General features: G+C 42.3%; 1 protein-coding gene across 4 annotated transcripts in view; it reads right to left on the bottom strand.

The window, feature by feature from the left end:
- NPNT (nephronectin) overlaps nt 1-19,327 on the bottom strand; it is a 61,813-nt gene that overhangs the window by 17,641 nt on the left and 24,845 nt on the right. For 2 of the 4 annotated variants that reach the window (XM_081925005.1, XM_081925006.1), the window contains 5 exons: nt 15,775-15,867; nt 12,448-12,540; nt 6,730-6,849; nt 4,968-5,087; nt 2,548-2,682 (listed from right to left, as the gene is read on the bottom strand). In XM_081925005.1, the coding sequence (XP_081781131.1) occupies nt 2,548-2,682; nt 4,968-5,087; nt 6,730-6,849; nt 12,448-12,540; nt 15,775-15,867 (561 nt within the window). The remainder of the gene's footprint in view (nt 1-2,547; nt 2,683-4,967; nt 5,088-6,729; nt 6,850-12,447; nt 12,541-15,774; nt 15,868-19,327) is intronic. The other 2 variants (XM_081925007.1, XM_081925008.1) reach the window with 1 other exon arrangement.

Raw genomic sequence — 19,327 nt, 5'->3', positions numbered from 1 at the left:
GTGAAAATAAAAAGAAGTTGACAAATGATTGACTTTATCAGTATTCTGAGGCCCAGCCCCAACACTTGATGTTCAAAATAGTCTTTGGAAGTAACCCTTCTGCCGCAGCAAATGCTTGCATATTTTTAGTAAATGGTTTTTTAAGAGGCATTGGAAATTCTGTAGGAAGGCAGCCGAGAAGGAATGGCTGAGACATTTTAGGCCATTCTAATTATAACTTACAAGTGGGAAAGAAAATAAATATATGTTTTTTAAAAAACAACAAAACAACAAAAAACGAGTAATTCGCTTCATGAAAACATTCAACACACTTCCAAATGCATATTAGGATGTGCAAAATCCACTCGGTTCAAATTATATTTGGCTGACTACGTGGTTCCTCCATAAACAGTTGGGGAAAATATTGGTTATTTACAGGAGTTTGGCCAATATTTTGAGGATTCCAATCTTTTGGGTGAAAGTTTTAGGAAAGTTTTATGTCTTCTACTGAGTCAGAGCATTGATCCATCTAGCTCAGTACTTTCACCACCATTATATTTAATTTATCTACCGCCCTTCATCCGAAGATCTCAGGGCTGGCCACATTAACGGGCAGCAGCTCTCTGGGCTTTCAGGAAAGGGCATCTCCCAGCCTCACCTAGAGATGCTAGGAATTGAATCTGGGACTTTTCACATGCAAAGCAGATGCTTGAACCCTGAGATACAGCACTTTTGCTTTACTGCTTGCACGTTCTCACAGTTCCCCTGAGGAACTGTGGTGTGGGGTAGCTGAAGCAGCTGTGCAACACTCCCGTTTGTTGTCTAGCCTATGGGTAGGCAACCTAAGGCCCGGGGACCGGATGCGGCCCAATCGCTTCCTCAATCTGGCCCGCAGACGGTTCAGGAATCAGCATGTTTTTACATGAGTAGAATGTGTCCTTTTATTTAAAATGCATCTCTGGGTTATTTGTGGGGCATAGGAATTCGTTCATATTTATTTATTTTTTCAAAATATAGTCCGGCCCCCCACAACGTCTGAGGGACAGTGGACCAGCCCCCTGCTGAAAAAGTTTGCTGACCCCTGGTCTAGTCCAGGTTATGAGGCACTGGGCCCCTATTTGGGTGCTGAAGCATGGAGGAGTATGCGGTATCATCAGTTTCAACAGCAGAAGCAGTGACGCCAGCTAGATGACTAACAACTGCTACCATAGGGCCGATATTTGCTCAATGGCACATATCGTCTTCTCTTCTCAGGTGGGAGTAGAGCCTAATGCATGTGTTAGCTTCCAGTTTGTCAAAAATCTTTTCGAAAAACCTCAGTAACGGATTGCTCAGTGGTGATTAGCAATAGCAATGTTCGGGATTTCTGCGGCAAAGAGTTCTCTGCACCTGAGCCTGCAATAAATCCGAATGTGGACCTTTATTTGCACAGGAATTGTTGGAGAGGTCACTGTGTTACCAAAAAGTTTGTTATATGCACGGGCCTTCGCAAGAACAAAATCCTGCTGACAGGTCATAGATTATTTTAATGGATAAGGCCTACGTTAGCTATTTCAGGACTTTGCAAATTAGTTCATTGTGAAGAGTTTGTGCAGCGGCTATAAAAAATCTTTCCCTTCCACAGCCTCTTATCCCCTAAATCTCAGTAAATCTTAAATTAGTATTCTACCACATGCAAATCACACTGGAATCTGTCTCCATTTTAAGCAGGCTGATTGGGAACGAGAAAACTCATGACCATCAAGATGAGGTATCGGCTGTAACGCCAGTTAGTGTGAATGCAATACTTTTTAAAAAATTTAGCACTCAAGTAACTCTTAAGGAATTGAAGACAACTTCTGTGCAGTTACAGAAAAACGGGGACTATGCAGATTTGTCGATGTGCTGTCTGAACTGCTTTATCCACCAGAGAGGAGTTTGTGGACTCTGCAGTATTATCCCCGACCTAAAAAATGGGAGAAGTAATGGAGGCATCAATTCTAGCCCAATGTGAGGGAAAGTTTCTGTATTCTAAGGATGGAACTACACATTATGGGAGATATAGACCTGCATATCTCAATAAAGGTAAAGATAAAGGACCCCTGACTCTGGGGTTGCAGCAATCATCTCGCTTTACCGGCCGAGGGAGCCGGCGTTTGTCCGCAGACAGTTTTTCTGGGTTATGTGGTCAGCATGACTAAGCCACTTCTGGCGAAACCAAAGCAGTGCACAGAAACGCTGTTTACCTTCCCGCCGGAGCGGTACCTATTTATCTACTTGCACTTTGAGGTGCTTTCAAACTGCTAGGTTGGCAGGAGCTGGGACCGAGCAACGGGAGCTCACCCCATCGCGGGGATTCAAACCACCGACCTTCTGATCGGCAAGCCCAGAGGCTCAGTGGTGGTGGAGCTGCACTGAAGATGCAGGGCTACTGTGTTTTGGGGGGTGGGTCTCTTGATGGGCTGTTGTGCACATCACAGAAGGGAAGACTGCCTATGCCTCCTGTAATAAGTAGGTAGAATTGGAGTAACATTATATTTTGCACAGTTTTCTTCTAGGAATGCTTTTGTGATCAGCTCATTTCATTACCGTAACACTGGTATTTGCCTCCAATGTACATCAAATCAAATCCTTTATGGCACTTGCAAATATAGCTTCCAAAGGTATTGACGCACTTCCTGAACCGAGGACAGGTAACTCTGCCAGTGGCACATTCATCCACATCTACAAGTAGAAATCCATTAATTTCACTAAAAGGCTTAATCATAGTACATCCAAAAGTACGCTCATGCGACAAAACCAGAAGGTCAAAAATACTTTTTGGAAATTACCTTTTGCTCCAGCTTTGTGTTTTAAACTGCCTCACAGAAAATACAATTTTGTTTTTAAGGCATATCCATGCTCAACTTTTCTGTCTCTCCCCACCCATTTCTCCAAGGCTCTCCCCTCCCAAACTCAGGTCACACACAAGACTTCCTTTTATGCCACAGTTCTAGGTACAGGACTGGACTTTAAAGTTCCATGTATGAGTGCTGGAGTTTTATTGTCCCAGAGCTTTCCCTGGGGAAATCCACGTTATACTGTGTTAAAACCAGATTTTTTTGCAGATTGTTGTTTGCTCCAATTCAGCAGTAAGATGCAGGTCTGCCCAGGAAAATGCCAGAACCCAAAAAAACCCCACCAAGCTTAGACACAGAGCTTTAAAGTGTCTGTAAAACTGGATATAGGAGTAACACAGTTCAGTTTTGTTTCCCAAACCTGAATAGATTTTAGTACAGTATACAGTTATCCATGTGATTTTTGGTGAAGTACTGATTGTAGGAGAAACTTGAGGGGCATTAGCAACAGTTTTTGTTGGGGGGCAGTAAGGGAAAGATGCAAAGCGCCAGACTCATGCTTAAAATAGGTGGCTTGTTATAGTCTGAAAGTTGTCCGACACATTTCAAGAACGATCAATCCTGGGGCAAAAGGTCTTCATATATATTACTGTTGAACCAGTTGAATAAACTCACTCAGGGAACATTCCTTCAGTCATGAAAATGTTCTTTCACAAAAATATTTCCTGAGTGAATTGTTTCTGCCGAGGTACCAGGGTAAGAAATACAGTGACCCTTTGCTCCTGAGAAGATCATTCTCAAAATGTGTCAGGCAGTATTTTCAAAACTCCACTCTGAGACTTTGACCTTTCCCTTTCCCCCCAGTGCTGATGTGCATCAATTCATTCACTATTAGATATTGCCTTTAATTTTAATTAAAAGTCACTGGGTGAACTCACACAAAACACCCATGTATAGTTTTGTGCCCTCCAGATGTTGCTGGACTCCAACTTCCATCAGCCCCAGAGCCAGCATGGCCAAGATTGAGGGCTTATAGGATCTGTAATCCAGCAACATCTAGACGCATTGTACCCACCCCTAGTTTAGCTGTATCCAGCCTGATCAAAGTGTCAGCTCCTGTGCTTCTCCCCTGCAACATATTACCTAAGTCGTCTTTGTAGATGACAAAGTGGCAGCAGGACTGCAAGCTTTTTAATTAGCTCTGCTCTTGTTAGTCTATCAGGAAAAAATAAGTTGGTGAAGGCTGCACTTAGGAGTAAGCTTCCTTGATCACAGTGCGAGTTACAGTACTTTCAAGTACATACGCAGAAAGGATAGGCAACAAAATATATAGTCTGTCTCAGGTAAAAATGGGCAGTTTTAAGCATGTGCTATTAGGGTGTGTGTGTGTTTTGCAGCTGGCATCCGTCTGTCTCAGGAGATAATAAAAGAGTGCACATTCAGGGGTAAAGTCAAACCATTGGAGAGTTACAGTGCCTGCTGTGGCTGTAGAGACCAATACAGGAGAGACATGTTTTGTTGCAGCTGGGGCAGATGACGGCATGTACCATGATATTTCCCCCCCTCTGCACTCCTCCTAGCGATCATTTCTCCTCTGGTCACTGCTGTGGATACATGACCTGACTGATTGTCTCCAGGCACTGTGGTCATCTGCAAGGGATTCCCCCATGTGTTGTCAGCTATCCTGTCACATTTGCGGACTTCTTTGTAATGCAGAGTTGGTCTGCCAAGGGACCTGGTGTCAGAAGCCAGCTCCACATGGAGCACGTCCTTGGGGATCCTGCCAGCTTCTGTTCTGTGGACGTGACCAAGCCAGTGTAGATGTCGCTGAGACAGGAGTGTGAAGATGCTGGGAATGTGAGCTTGGGAGAGCACATTTTTGTTTGAGGCTCTGTCCTGCTATGGCATCCCCCAAATCTTCCTGATGTAGCGCATGTGGAAGGCATCAAGGCATCGCTCCTGGTGATGGTCAACCATAAAGCAGTGTGGTCAACCGTGTGTGTGTGTGTGTGTGTGTGTTTCAGCCAAACAACCATCTGATGTAGCTCCGTGTAAAGCTAGATGTCTTGCCTCCCACCCACCAGTGTCAATGGCCAACAACAACCACTGCTGCCCAGAATTTCCCAGTGTGCATGAAAGGGAGAAATAACACGCTTAAAACTTTTGACTTACCTACACAAGTTCTACCATCAGGAGCTAGTTGCAAGCCTGGGGAAGGACAACGGCACCGCACCTCCCCTTTCACAACATCACAGCCGTACTGACAGTTTGCCATGGAACATGAGAGAGCGTCTGTGGGAACATCATACAAATGAAATTATCTGTTATCAACAACAACATTTCAGAGGCTTTGTGAGATTGGGGAAGGGAGGCATAGCTCAGTGATAGAGCATGTGTCTTGCTTGCAGAAGCTCCCAGGTTTAATCCCTGGTATCTCCAGGTAAGAAGGTGAGAGATTGCCTGCCTGGAACCCTGGGGAGCTTCTGCCAGTCAGTGTAGACAATATGGAATTAGATAGACAGGGCTTCTTGGAGAACAAAACATGTTTGTTTGATCTCACCTACTTAGTGCAGGAACCATCCTCAATCTGGTGAACCTCCAGGTGTTGCTGGACTAAGACTGCCATCATTCTTGACTTCTGGCCAAGCTAGAAGGCACTGATGGGAGTTGTAGTCTAAAACAACTGCAGGGTACCCAGTTGGAGAAGGCTGTTGTACAGCAAAGCTCCAGTATAGAGGGACTCCATTATTCAAATGACCACCCTATCCTGTGGTGATTTTAATTGTCCGTATTCTTCTGTCAAACAGTCCCAGGTACTGATATGGGAAAAGCATGTGACAGAATGGCTATATCTGTAACCACCCTGTGACTTTCTGAACCTTGAAATTACTCAAGAGGTTGGCCGCTGGGTTTTTGCAGAATGGATCTTTCAGTGAACTCACTAATGAAAAGCAATTTCCATTCTTAGGAGAAACTGGTATGCTTTTATCTGAAACCCTCCTTCTAAAATCTAATCTCTTGGCTGTAGGGAAGGTTCCGTCATTCCCTCTCCCATTCTTGGTGCTGTGAAGTATTCAAAATATTCGCTTTTGTAAGAGAAAGGAAGAACCTGGCCACTGGGGAGTTTTGTACTATGGTTTCCAAACACAGAAACCAGCAGGCGCTTGACAGTTTTAGTGACTTGCGTTTACATTGTACAGTAACACACAGCCAGGTATGTTGCAGCTCTTGCTAAGAACAACATTCCCAGATGAGCTGATTGTGAGTAAAAGAGAGGCTGTGCTTGTATATTTCGAAGAAATTCAATTTCTGCCTACTCCAAAATTAACTGACCTGATCCACACAACCCAGACAAATGTGTGAATTGGAAGCTACAGTAATTGTCCTTCTACTACTCCAAATATTGCCTTTCAGTTCTTGGCTCAAAAAACCCAAACCAAAATTCATCAAGAATGTAGATTTTAAGATAAAATATATTTTGAAATGCATGTATTGACGAAGTACAGTAGAACTTAGTTACATACAGTTCATGACAAAGTACAAGGGCTGTATATAACTAAGTTCTACTGTGAGTAGGGTCGTTGAAATTAAGGACCTAAGTTAGGTATGTCATTTAATTACTGTTGGTCTACTCTGCTTATGACTGACATTGGATACAACCCCATATTTTTACACACACACACTGAAACACTAATTAATATTTTTCATGTGATTATTTTCTGAAACAGGACAGAACAGATTTATCGATGAACATGGGCTGCAAAGAAACTGCTCTGTCCATCCCATATATCTTGCAATAATAAAAATAATGAGATGAATTATTCCATTTTTATTGTTTGCTTTTCCAGTTTAGCAGACCGTTCATCCTTTACTTGCGGCAACGTTTTCTTTAATCAATTAAAAAAAAACCCTAAACAGAAGGGTCTTGACTTACTAGAACATGATCCATCTGGCATAAGCATGTATCCATTCAGACAATAACACTTGTAGCTGCCATAGGTATTCATGCACCGGTGTTTGCATGGTCTTGGTTTCAGACCACACTCATTGAGATCTAAAAAGGGCACAGAGGGGAGGAATCAAAAGCAGAGCAGGCATTGCATATTGGCATCTTTAGAATTGCAGAAGATGGTAGTGATAAGGTTCTCAAAAGCAGACCAGCCTTGATCCTAAAATGCCTCTTGCAATATATTCCCATACCTACATATAGTCAGAAGGACAGTCTGTTTGCAGTACTTCTAATCCCATAACAATAGAGGCATTGCACACTCTCCACTTCCATCCCACATCAATTATCCCTGCCTATGTAGCTGTAGTCAAGGCTTTTGTTGGCACCAGACATAACCTGCATCAGAATAAACGATTCCTAAGGTCTGGGCTGGTGTAAATCATAATCATTATTAAAGCTGGCTGGCTGGGGAGAGGAGGAGTTGTAAGTATGGAGTGTATGGTTCAGCATCCCTCAGAACAGGGACAGGCAACCTTTTGTCTGTCAAGGGCTACAGGGCGAATCTGTCAGGGGCTACCTGCCAGTGAATCAAAGTCAGCATGGGATAGGGCCAGAATCAAAAGTGTGTGGAGTCATCCCCTTTCTCTTTCTGCCATTTGCTCTTCTTTTCTGCCATCCCCTTCCTTCCTTCTCTCCCTCTCTCTCTCTCTAGCTACTATCCCTTTTCTTTCTCTCCTTTTCTGCCACACCTTCCATCTTTTTTACCTCCCTCTTCCACCACCCCACTCCAACAGACTGAAGGGAGAGGGGCAACATCATTTTTGCCAGAATATTTTTAGGACTGACATTCTATCAGTCCTAGGATAGATTTGGCTATAGATAGGCACATATGACTCAACTGCTCCATTTCCTTTAAAATCAAGTTCAGCTAAACTCTATAGGTTAGAAGGCAGATATTAAGTGAAGAACATAAACTAAACCCAGCAGATAGACTAGGTTCATATCTTTTCCTCTCCCAAATAATGCAGTGGCTTAGTAAAACTAAATCCCAGTCCACCTGTTGTATTGTTTGGATCATTCTACTGAGCTTTGAATCTGACACCATCTGGCATAATATATTTTGGTACTCAAGTGTAATGATATTGGCTAGCTATTAGTGGCATAGTCTAAGAATAATGTGCACATACTTTAAGTCTTTCTGCTGGGAAGTGTATTCATACTTTGTTCCAGTAAGCTTCTATAAGTTGCTGAATTTTAATTATATGCACAAAATATTTTTGCTGGCTTTATTCGATCGCTTCATCAGCAAGACAGTGTGAGCATCTAGTATAGTGCTAGAGTTTTGTTTAATGTTTTGAGATTCACTTCTTGCAAAACATTCTAGAAACTTTAGGAAGATGCATAAGGTCACATTTGTTTTCCCACCCCTGGTGTTCCATTCACTGGCCAAAAGCAATACAAGGGGCTTAATTAAGGGTCTCCATTATAATTCCATTAAATCTAAACAAACATTGTGTGATTCCTTCCCTTCCGCAGCCTTAGCTTCTTCTGGGAAATGGTTTACACTTTCAAGTTATATTTGTAACAGCTTTCCCTCTGCCTTGTTTAGAACACTTAGTACACAGGCAAGTGAAAGAAAAGTCATCAAAACCCTTTTTTACGGTTGTTGTGGCTAGTTTGTTGTTCTTTTCGCACATTTCTTACCATTTCAGAAGCACGTTCAATATTTCTGTGTAGCAGGTTTTGCTCTGTGATATTTCTCTCAGTGGTTTCCTCTTCCATTTGAACTAGCTAGGAAATGCCACTGTTTCCATGTGCCTTGTGAGTATCAGTTATGCCGAATCAATGCAATGGACATCTGAAAAATACATCACCTGGAACTACCTTAGCGTAGTTGCATGGGGTGGCCACAATTGTCGATGGACCTCAGCTACCATAGACTCTAACCAGAGGCCATACTGGCTCAGCCTGATGGGAGATGGAGTCCCTGTTTTAAAAGATATTCTCCACTTCTTCAACCATGGCACAGCTACCTTTCTCGAGAGGGAAATGGTTTCCATCAGTGGGGCAGTGAGAGCAACCACTATTTTCTCCAACCATGCTCCTGGAAGGATAATATATCATGACTGAATCAGGGAACTAGACACTTTAAAGAGGGACATGTGCCCTGTGACACTCTCAACTTTCATCAGCCCTGACCACTGGTCATGTTGGCTGGAACTGATGGAAGTCCAAGCACATCTATAGAGCACCATGTTGTCTGCTGGTTCCTTGGTGTGTGAAATCATTTCACAAATGTTGCATTGGAGAAATATATACATATTAGCTTTGTCTAGGTCAACAAATAATCCTTTCAACATCCCTGTAAATTAGATCACTATGATTATCCCTAAATGCCAAAGAGGGTGTGTGTGTACGAGGCTAAGAGAAAGAGAGAAAGCAAAGAGAGAAAAGGCCATCCATTTTCATGGAGGAGAATAGTGTTTAGCCAGGAATTTCCTGGGTTTTTAAACAACTCATTCTCTTAGCCACTACACTTCACAACTCATTTTACATATGGTTTTATATTGTGATGTTTAGGGGAGGACTGTTTATTACTGAGCAGGTTCAGGCTAACATTAACATTTAGCTTGGAGTCAGAGAAATGCAAAACTCTTAATAAATTGGCACGCACATGCTGCGTTTGCTGAAAAGGTCAGGAAACTTTATCTTTTGTCTATTTTTTATTTCACAGGCTCTCCAAACATTTCACTTAGCACAATTTCTCCATGGACAAAAGAGGGGAAGAAGTATAACCCAGCAGTCTGAATCTTCTAAGATGAAAAGTTTCAAAGACTTTGCAGAATCTTTTCACAACATCTATCGCAATCCTCCTTGCTTCTTTGCGCTTCGCAAAATTTCTAATGGGGGTTAAGAGGTTTTTTTTTAATGAACCCACTTATACTCCTCACTGAGATTTCCCTTCATTATTCCAAGTTAAACAATATGACAATGATGCTATTCACACTCATGGGGTGGGGTAGGGAACCAACAACAAGAACAACAATGCAAGAATAGTGTCACCATCAAAGCTGCATACTGAAAAGCTTTTAGAGCAGGTTGGATGCTGCAGCACTTTGGAGAAGCAGTCTCAGATATAAGCGCAGGCTGCTAAGCTTGAACATCACATTGCAAGAAGAAAGACAGTTAATGTGAACACATGAATTACTCCAGAAAGACAACTGCTTGTGCGCTGCTATATTTGCATGAGAGCTACAAAGAGATAAGCGAGACTCGACCTACAATAATGTGTTGTGCTGTATGTAATAATGAAATATTATTTGATCTTGAGGATATAATTGCATCCCTACATTTCATTATAGGTCTGAAGCTGCTTTTAGACATACATCTGGGGTCAGCATCAGGGGCTGGCATCAACGGATACCTACAAAGAACCACAACCTGCTGGGTGCCCATCTCTAAGCCCTGGAGGTGCCAAATCCTGCCGCTCTTTTTCTTTGCTGTGTCTACCTGTTCACCTGCTGTCTCTAAGCATGGAAGCAATGACAAGGGTGGTGCAAAGGTTGGATGGACCCTGGGGAAGAAGACAATGACAATGAGGAGGAGGAGAGCCCCATCAGAGAGGTGAGTCCCCTAAAGGAAGCTTCTTGCCCAAGGCCCACCCCAAAAAACTAGCAGTGTCCTCTTTTCACACAATTAACTTTGCAGATTCCTAGTGTATGAAAGTGACAGGTGTATGGAGGACACAGCCTGGGGCTGTTTAAAAAAAGCATAGGGAGAGATTTATGTCACACCTTGTGTCACATCTCAAGTACCATCCAACGAATGGCTTTGACACTACTGAGAAGACTTTCCCCAAAGAGGAGGAGATGATATAGTGTGAATTGCAGGGGGAAGGGCAATGGTCCCAATTTGTCAGCAACAGGTGATTCTGGACTAAAGTGTGAGCACAATTTTCCCAACAACAAAAGCAGCTGCTTGAGCAACATCATCCAGCAGCCCTCCTTTTGCAACCCCCACCAAGGAGCCCTAGCAAAGATACAGCACTGCTCAAGAGCGTTTAGATTTTGATCATCAGCTTCAAACTGTACTGTACCAGCGAGCATCACAAACAACCAGGAGCAAGGATCTGTGTGGCTTGCTGCAACTTTTAAAAATTGGTTGTTGTTGGCGCTGTCTCGAAGGACAGTGGAGTGGGCCTCTGGGGGTGAAGTCAAACCGCTGTTTTAGCAGTACAGTGTTACCTCGGTTAAGAACTTAATTCGTTCCGGAGGTCCATTCTTAACCTGAAACTGTTCTTAACCTGAAGCACCACCTTAGCTAATGGGGCCTCCCGCTGCTGCCGCACCGCTGGAGCATGATTTCTGTTCTCATCCTGAAGCAAAGTTCTTAACCCGAGGTACTATTTCTGGGTTAGCGGAGTCTATAACCTGAAGCGTCTGTAACCTGAAGCGTCTGTAACCTGAGGTACCACTGTACTGAAATGACCTCCCTGGGGGCACAAGCCTGGGCAATGTATTTAGAGGTCCTTGGCTGCCCCGGCAACAAGCTCCACCCCACCCCGCCTCGACCTCTCTGATTGGTCCAAAAGGAAAGGAAAGCAATACTTTTGGCACCAGCGGAGTTGCCAGAAGGAGGCGTACAGGATGCCATCCGCCTTGGGGACTCCAATCCAGATTTGTGCAGAGTTTACTCCTTTCCCTTTTCTTCTCCTGAAGATTTCCCACAAGACAGTGGAGATTTAGGATCAGAGTTTTCCTTCTTCTAGATGGGCTATCTTCCCAGGTTGATGAGCCCCATCTGCTCCTTGCTTCCCTCTACAGCGCGTGCAGAAAATGCCTTCTTGACTGTTGTTCTAATACCAGGTCAAGTTATTTAACCATCCATCCCAATGCTGTCTTCTCTGCCTGGGAGTGGCTCAGGAAGAGACCTCAAACAGAGATACTCCTGTTTGAAACCCTCAGTCAGCGTAGGCAATAGTGAGATGGATCAATGATTTGACTTCAGAAATGGCAGCTTCTTAATGTCTACTTATGCTCCTACCTGGAGATTCAGTAACTGAACATGGTCATTCTGCATGCAGAACATGTGCTCTGCCACTGAGTTATGGCCACTCTTCCTCAGATATTAATGCCTATGTCAGGATGGCATGTAATGCTGTAAGTTGCAAGACTGCCTGTATTGGTCATGTGTCACTGCCATTCCCACAGTACATGTTATGTTTTACATGCAGAACTACCCCAATATTAAAGATTATTAAATAAAATTCTTCGGATTTGGGCTTTGTTGTATTTTGTTTTTAGTGCTTTGGTATTTTATGGATTTGTAAGTTGCTTTGAGACTTTGTGAAAAGTGATGAATAAATGTAAATAACAACTATGGCAACAGACTGTTTTCTTGGTCTGAAAAAGAGCTTAGAAAAAGCAGCAGGTGTCGTAAAAGATCTGAGTAAGAAGGGAACTATGAGAGCAAATGAAGAGAATTGTCTAAGGTCAAGCCTTTCCAGGAGAGAGAATTGCAGCCTCAAGGAAGTGTCAAAGCAAAGTCGCTTTGCATGCCAATTATATTGCAGGCTGGGCTTTCACATGGCAGCCAAAATGAGTTCATTGTCCTTTCAGCACACTTGCAAGAGGTTTCATGGTGGGGGTTTAAAGCCGTGCAGGTGGAAGGAACGCACCACCTGAAGTAAAGGATTGTCCTCACCCCTCCACGGGAAATGTGTTGCATGATGATCTGGAGGGCTGAAAAAATGTGGTTCACTGGGCCAGTCGTGTGAGGTTGCATATGGGTGGTCAGCTTCACATGTTGAGGAGAAGGCATAGCAGAAGTCAAAAGACCGAGACCCAGTAAAACAACATGGCAAATACCATCAAATACCTGTATGTGCAGGCATGGAGCTCTGGATCAGGAGAATTTTAGGCGTCTCCCATTATAGACCTTCACACTGAACACCAAGCGAACTACAGATTGCACATGAAAAGTCTTCCCTCCTAATCCAGAGGTGGAAGTGCTTACTTTCGGGGGAGAATCAGCAGATATTCATGGCTGTTTCACCCTTTCTTTGCATACAGATTCTGTCCACCTAGTATTCTATCCCACCCCCAACAGTTTAAAATCATTTCCCCTATGTCAATTCCAAAAGCAGATATCACACTAGCTAGTGGCTGAGTGGCCTTGCCCTCTGGGAAAGCTGTTTCAGGGTAGAATTAGTGACCACAGGCCAGTAAACTCTGCATGTCTGTTATCTTAGCCAGCACACAAATGGATCCACAGGTTTGCCTCCTAGTTCTACTGTAAGATTTGTCGAGGTCCTGCTGATTCTTTGAACTGTGACTATTATTTCAAATGAAATGTAAGTGACCACTTATATGTCATATAAAGAGGAAATGCGTCATCATCACCACCATAAAAAAAAAGGAACGACACTATAACCTTGGCATTATCAGCACCATGCTCTAACCAACCGAACTATCTCCCACAGTATTACTATAAATCAAGTAGAAATCCAATACGTCTCGTAGTGGGGAAGTCTGTTACCAGGTAGCCTGTGCTTAGTCTATTCTCCAGGTGTGAATGGCTGGTGAACAACTTCACGGCCCCCACTCTCCCTTCTTCTGACCATCTTTAAGCCAGACATGGGCCAGTCAAATAGAGGACTGTCCTCTGCAAAGTAGGATACATGGCTACCATACAAATGTGTTATGGCAAAAACAAATGTGAAAGTCACTGAGAAAGTACGTTAGATTTTCTGTTTTCTAAACGGACTTTGGCTACTCACTCAATTTACTGTATGATCCTATGAGAGCATCTACGCATCTGGCCTCACTTCAGGTAAAGGTGTCTAGGATTATAGCCTAAGGCAGCAGTTCTAATGCACACCCTCTAGCCTTAGGACTTGACAGATCCACCACAGATCCACAGCCCAGTTGCTCACAGCATCAGCTGTGATAAGTGAGAAATTTTAATGTCTTCAGCTCAGCTAAGTTGGGGAAAGGAGATGATTTTGGAAGTCATGTATGCAATCGATTAATTAATGCAAGCGATTGATCACATAAAGATCATTAAGTGTCTTTAACACAAAAACACTTGCACATATATAGAACTCTGTTATAAAGGGAATGCACAGGAATGGTAGCCTTTTGGGATTATGACAATCATAAATCCACTGAAAATAAATTGCCACAGACAACACCATCCTGTTGGAGCTAGACAACTCCATCCGATCTCATTTCCAGCAGGAGAACTTTTATTTGATGATGGTGTGATAATAATTTGGGGAGACGTTTCCCATTCAGGAAAGGCCATTCATATTACAAAATGACATTGACCTATAATAGAGCCAGGCAGTGGATGCCAAAGAAAGCAACAATAATTACACCCATCCGGCCGCTTGACGTGTGATCTGCAGATCTGCCTCATAAGTACAGTTTGTTTAAAATATAGGCAACTCTTTGCAGCCAGGGCTAGAGGAGTGAATAGCTTAATCTGGTCAGTTAGGGTGCTGGACCCTTTAGCAAAGCTCTAATTGATTCCTGTTTAAATCAATGAAAGGAAGAGCATATCAAAGCCACTGGACATGGAGGTAAATGTGTCTTTGTGTTCAACATGCAGGTTTTTAACAAATGCAAATAGTATCAGTAGAAGCACAGTCCTCACCCCATACATCAGCTGATTCTATTCTATTCTATTCACCCCATGCATCAGCTGATTCTAAAATCTCACTGGAAAGCTCCTCATTGAAATGAATTGGAGTCCTATGATTAAGTAGCAGATTTGTCAACAGGATGCTGTGTATAATCTAAAATCAGCATGAGCTTTCTTCTCTCTGTTAAGCTCGTTTCACAACAGCTCCTCAGTTTTTGATATTTTAAATTGCTGCGGACCTACAGTATCTTTGTGGCGGGCACTTCTGAGAGCTGAAGTTCTAGAATAAAAGCAATACATAACAACATTTCTCCCAAAAGTAAAACAATATATATAGCAAAGTGTCTGTAAGATGGAGAAAAAGAAGGAAGCAGAGGAAATGAGGTCACAGGGAGGGTGGGCTTAAATTCCCCATGAATCCGTCAAGGAAGGATTAATATATCCAAACAAATGAGTTTTAAAAAGCGTTTAGAAATCATTATGCCATCAGAGGATTAGTAACTCTCAGGGAACACAGTTCTGTTCAGCACCACCTTACTCAAATTGTCAGGTTTTCTAAAACACTCGTTTGCTTTTCTGTAATGAGCTTAGGAAAGCTTTATCAAGGCTAGCTGGAGAGAGTGGCTGTGACTTCCTTAAGTACCTGGCAGTGCTCAGCACTATATAAAATAATACTTTGGGGAGAAGTGAATAAAAATAGTGTAATATGTTGACAATACTGGTCATTTTAAACAACACTGTTCTTTTTCATTAAAATATGACTGGGGTCATTGTGGGTAGTTTGCTATTACAAAGTGAAACTGGAATTATTATTATTATTATTATTATTATTATTATTATTATTATTATTATTATACTTTAAATTAGCATGGGGACTTGCTTTCATAAAAGCAAGGTCCTTGTTACCTAAATCAAAACCAGCATTTTAAGTTTTAGGCCTTACAGCTGATCTTGGAAAGGAACCAATCTTGTACCTCTAACAACAAAAGGACTTTTTTTAATACTTTCATAAAATGGATTGTGCTGGGATGCAGTATTAGCAACTCCCAAGTGGGTGTCTTTGAGAAGGGTGGAAGCTCTAATTCAATTCAAGTAGGTGATTGGTGCTGTGATTTTCATGCAGGGAGACCTAGAAACTACAGTTCATAAACTGCATCTGGCAGGAAATGACCGCCATAGATATTTTCCCACCAGTTCTTCTTGGGCATCACCAATAGGGCTGCAAATATATGAACCAGCTTTCACCCTGCTAAATTCAGCAGTATGTCAGCTGACCCAAGGGCAGTTGAAACTTGAACTAGCTGCAGAACATTTAGTTCAAGTTTCAATTGCTCTTTTCAATACCATGAAGCAATACCACATTCCTTAAAATAACATAAACCTTACCTTGATTGCACGTTTTCCCAGTGTATCCTGGATGACACTTGCACTTGTTTGGTCCAACGCATTCCCCATGTTTACATCCAGGCTGACATACAGCTGTGAATACACGTAAGCAGACTTGTCACTCTTCTTGTCGAACTGAGGTGCACAAACATTATTTGATTATAATGCATTTGACGCAGTGGTCTTATTCACATGAAATGCTACACCAAACCATGGTTTAGTGAGACTTACTGAGCAAATATCGTGGCTGGCTTTGCTCCTCCTCTGGGCCTGTTGCTGCCATGCTACCCTGAGCTAAGGCATGGTTTGATCCTGGGCTTGTGGTTTGTGTCACTCCCAACAATCCACGAGTTTGTCCTTTGTCTACAGGTTGTGGTTTGTTTGGGGGATGTTCCATGAGTCCAAGTTTGCACATAATGTGCCTAATGCATAGCTCCAGGTACTTGGGGAGCAGCAGCACAGGGTGGTGATGGAAGCAGTTGGATTTCCTCACCCTTGCTAAACCACAGTTTAGGGCCAGTGAGGAGTAAAGGAAAGAGTTGGAGCACAGAAGTGATGGGAAGAAGCAGTGCTCAATCCTTCCCTGTTCACCACTTTTCTGCTACAACTCTCCCCTGCCGCCCAATATGCTTCCATTAAAATACACACAAACAAGGGGGGAAATGGCTAGCCTCACTTTTAAGCAATTTAATTTAAAATGCAAAAGATAACGTGTGGGTTGCTGAGGGAATGTATTGCATGTCCACTACAACTTCCAATGGCACTATGAAGAACCAGTAAAAAAGGATATAGCAAAATAATAGGCCTATGCATGTCTACAACTAAGCTGCATTGAGTGCATTGGGATTTAGGCCCAGATGTGGCTGGGGCAATGCAGCCAGATGGGCGGGGTATAATAAAATTATTATCATTATCAGATATGTATAGGCTTGCAAGCTAAGTGTAGTGTGTATAGAGTTACAGCCTAAGAGTCCATACATTCATACCATAATAAGGTGATAGTTATTAAAAGGAATTTTTAAAATATATCCTACAGATGCATGCATTGTGTATGTTTTATGCATATTTCGGAATGCCATGCTTGAACTTTTCCTGCTATTAAAACTTAACCAGATGTATCTGGACACATGTTGGGTCCCTCTTTCACCATATATACCAGTACATAGCCTCATGATCCAGTGTTGGTTCATTATTTGTAGGCAAGGAAGAAGCTTTCAATTAAATGAAGAGTAGCCCTTAAAAGCTTCTCTAGACAGGCACTGCAAATGTATTTTCTTGTCAAAAGCATCTCCATGTATCTAGTATGGATGACACTGAAAACATGGAACTTGATAGGTTGGCAGTGACATTTCCTGAATTTTCTATGAAAAGTTAGTGCATAAAATATCACATTTCTAGAGTACAGGATTGGTGGGGAAGCAACCTAAGTCAATGATTAAACTGCCCTTACTGATTAAGGGACACATAACTATCCTAGTTGTGCTATTAGTTTAAGTTTTCTTAATCCAAATAAAAAATAATATGTAAGTTTATAAAACACATGCTTCATTCATGAAACGTATTTTACTATAAAGCCATTGTAATGGTTTGATGTGCACATTTACAACCTTTTAATGTGCTTTCCCAAAACTTTATTGCGGGCAGCTGGCCTTTAATCTTTAAGCAGCTCTCTCTCTCTCTCATATTGGAGTGACAGTGCCAAATGTTGGACATATGCTTCCATATGCAATGGGGAGAAGCACTGGAGAACTAAACTTGTGGCCATCTTAAATAAAACAGGTATTGGAATTCCAATCACCCACCATATTATGGCATTATTATTAGGATTGTGTATGAGAAAACCAGCGCAAATAACATGCTGCTACTGTTTTTGAAAATGGCTTTCATACTGCACATACAGTTGCTTTACCAAGAAATAAAAATCAAGTCCCAGGTACCTAACCAGCTAAGCTACTTACATTTTATGTAGCAGTAAATCAATATTGCACATCAAGATAATATATGACAAACATTCCTTTGTATGGTACATAATGTTGGAACACCTCCAGGAAAGTTCAGTGCAAATTACTCATACACCGAAGTCTGAAGCAGTATTTCCCAAATCTTATGTTGCAACAGAGGTTGAAATTGGCTTCAAAAAATTAAGCCACCATGTTGGATGAGTTCACCATTTTCCCTCCTCAAGAGCTGGGAGGCTCTGGGGCAGATTTGATCCTCATTCTCTGCCAATATTTGGTCAAATGGCATCAGTCCAGGAGCCCTTGTTGTGCCTTGCCTTAAAACTGACAGGTGTGAGGAAATCTCACATTCGTCAACCTTGCTCAGAAGGCACAATCGCATCCCTAAGCCTAGCTGACTAGGCAAAAGAGACACCAGAAACCAGAAGGCAGCCTCTTGTTCTGTGAGCTGATTGATAAAATACGTATGCTCACCAGAGTGTGTCTGAAAACTCAACATGGCAAGTGGAGTTGGGGTTCCCAGTTTTCGTAAAAAGTAGAAGGAATCAAACAATTGTTTTAAAATGTATACCATGCCAATCATGTGCCCCCTTCCTCTGCTTATTTACTGGGAAGCTCTGCTAAATTAAACTGAACTTTCTTTCAAAAAGTATTCAGAAGAAAGTCCAATTGAATCCAGTGGGGCTTGCTCCTGAGTACTCGTGCAGATCAGCTCTATGCTTATTTACTCAGAAGAAATAAGTCTTGCTATACTTAATGGGTCTCTCTCCCAGGTAAGTGTGTATGGGTGTGTGCTACTCACACCGATTTCAAGTCACAATGAGGTAAGACCTCTTTAATAAATTGTAAATATATTACAAAACATATTAATAGCATCCATAAAGGGATAAAGCAAAGTATTTGGATCTTAAAAGCTAATCATTTAAATATCAAATCATATATATATATATATATATATATATATATATATATATATATATATGCAGGTTTTGGTGTCCTCGGGTGTCTTCCCGTGTAAAAGTTGGGGTGTCTAGGCGACGTTTCGACGAGGTCTCACTCGTCATCTTCAGGCTGGTGCTTTCGGCTTCTTGTTACTGGAACAGAGCAGGATCTCAGTGTTTGAGTTCCTATAAATACTGTTGAGGGGGTGTGGTGTATAGCCTCCAATGTTCTGGGCAGAGAGGAAGTTCCCAGGCTAGTGTGCCTTTTCTTCTTTTGTTCCTTAATTACTTGAGGGATATCTTGAGTGATTTCTTGGGTGATATCCTGAGTACCACTTAGGTGGGTCATTAGGTGTGGATTAGTTGCTAAAGTCTTTGTGTCTTGACCTCTTGAACTTTGTGAAGAGTTTTTCTGAGAAGATGGCTGTACTGCACTTAGTTGTGCTCTGGCTTGGCTTCGTGTATAGGGGCGAGCTGTGGTTTTGTGGCCTGTGTCAGCCAGATCTGTGTAGGGATTGCAGGGGGGTGCAGCATCCGGAGGTGCCACCATGGTTTGGCTACTGGATGGTGTCTGTAATTTATCTGTGGAGAGGGTCTGGGTTTGGGTCTGGTGTGGTTGATTGGTGATGGCGTTCTGTGTGCCTCTGGATCTGG

This window comes from Podarcis melisellensis (genome assembly GCF_964234715.1).
Source record: "Podarcis melisellensis genome assembly, chromosome: 9".
NCBI classification, from domain to species: Eukaryota; Metazoa; Chordata; class Lepidosauria; order Squamata; family Lacertidae; genus Podarcis; species Podarcis melisellensis.
This window is presented reverse-complemented; position numbering and strand designations above follow the sequence as displayed.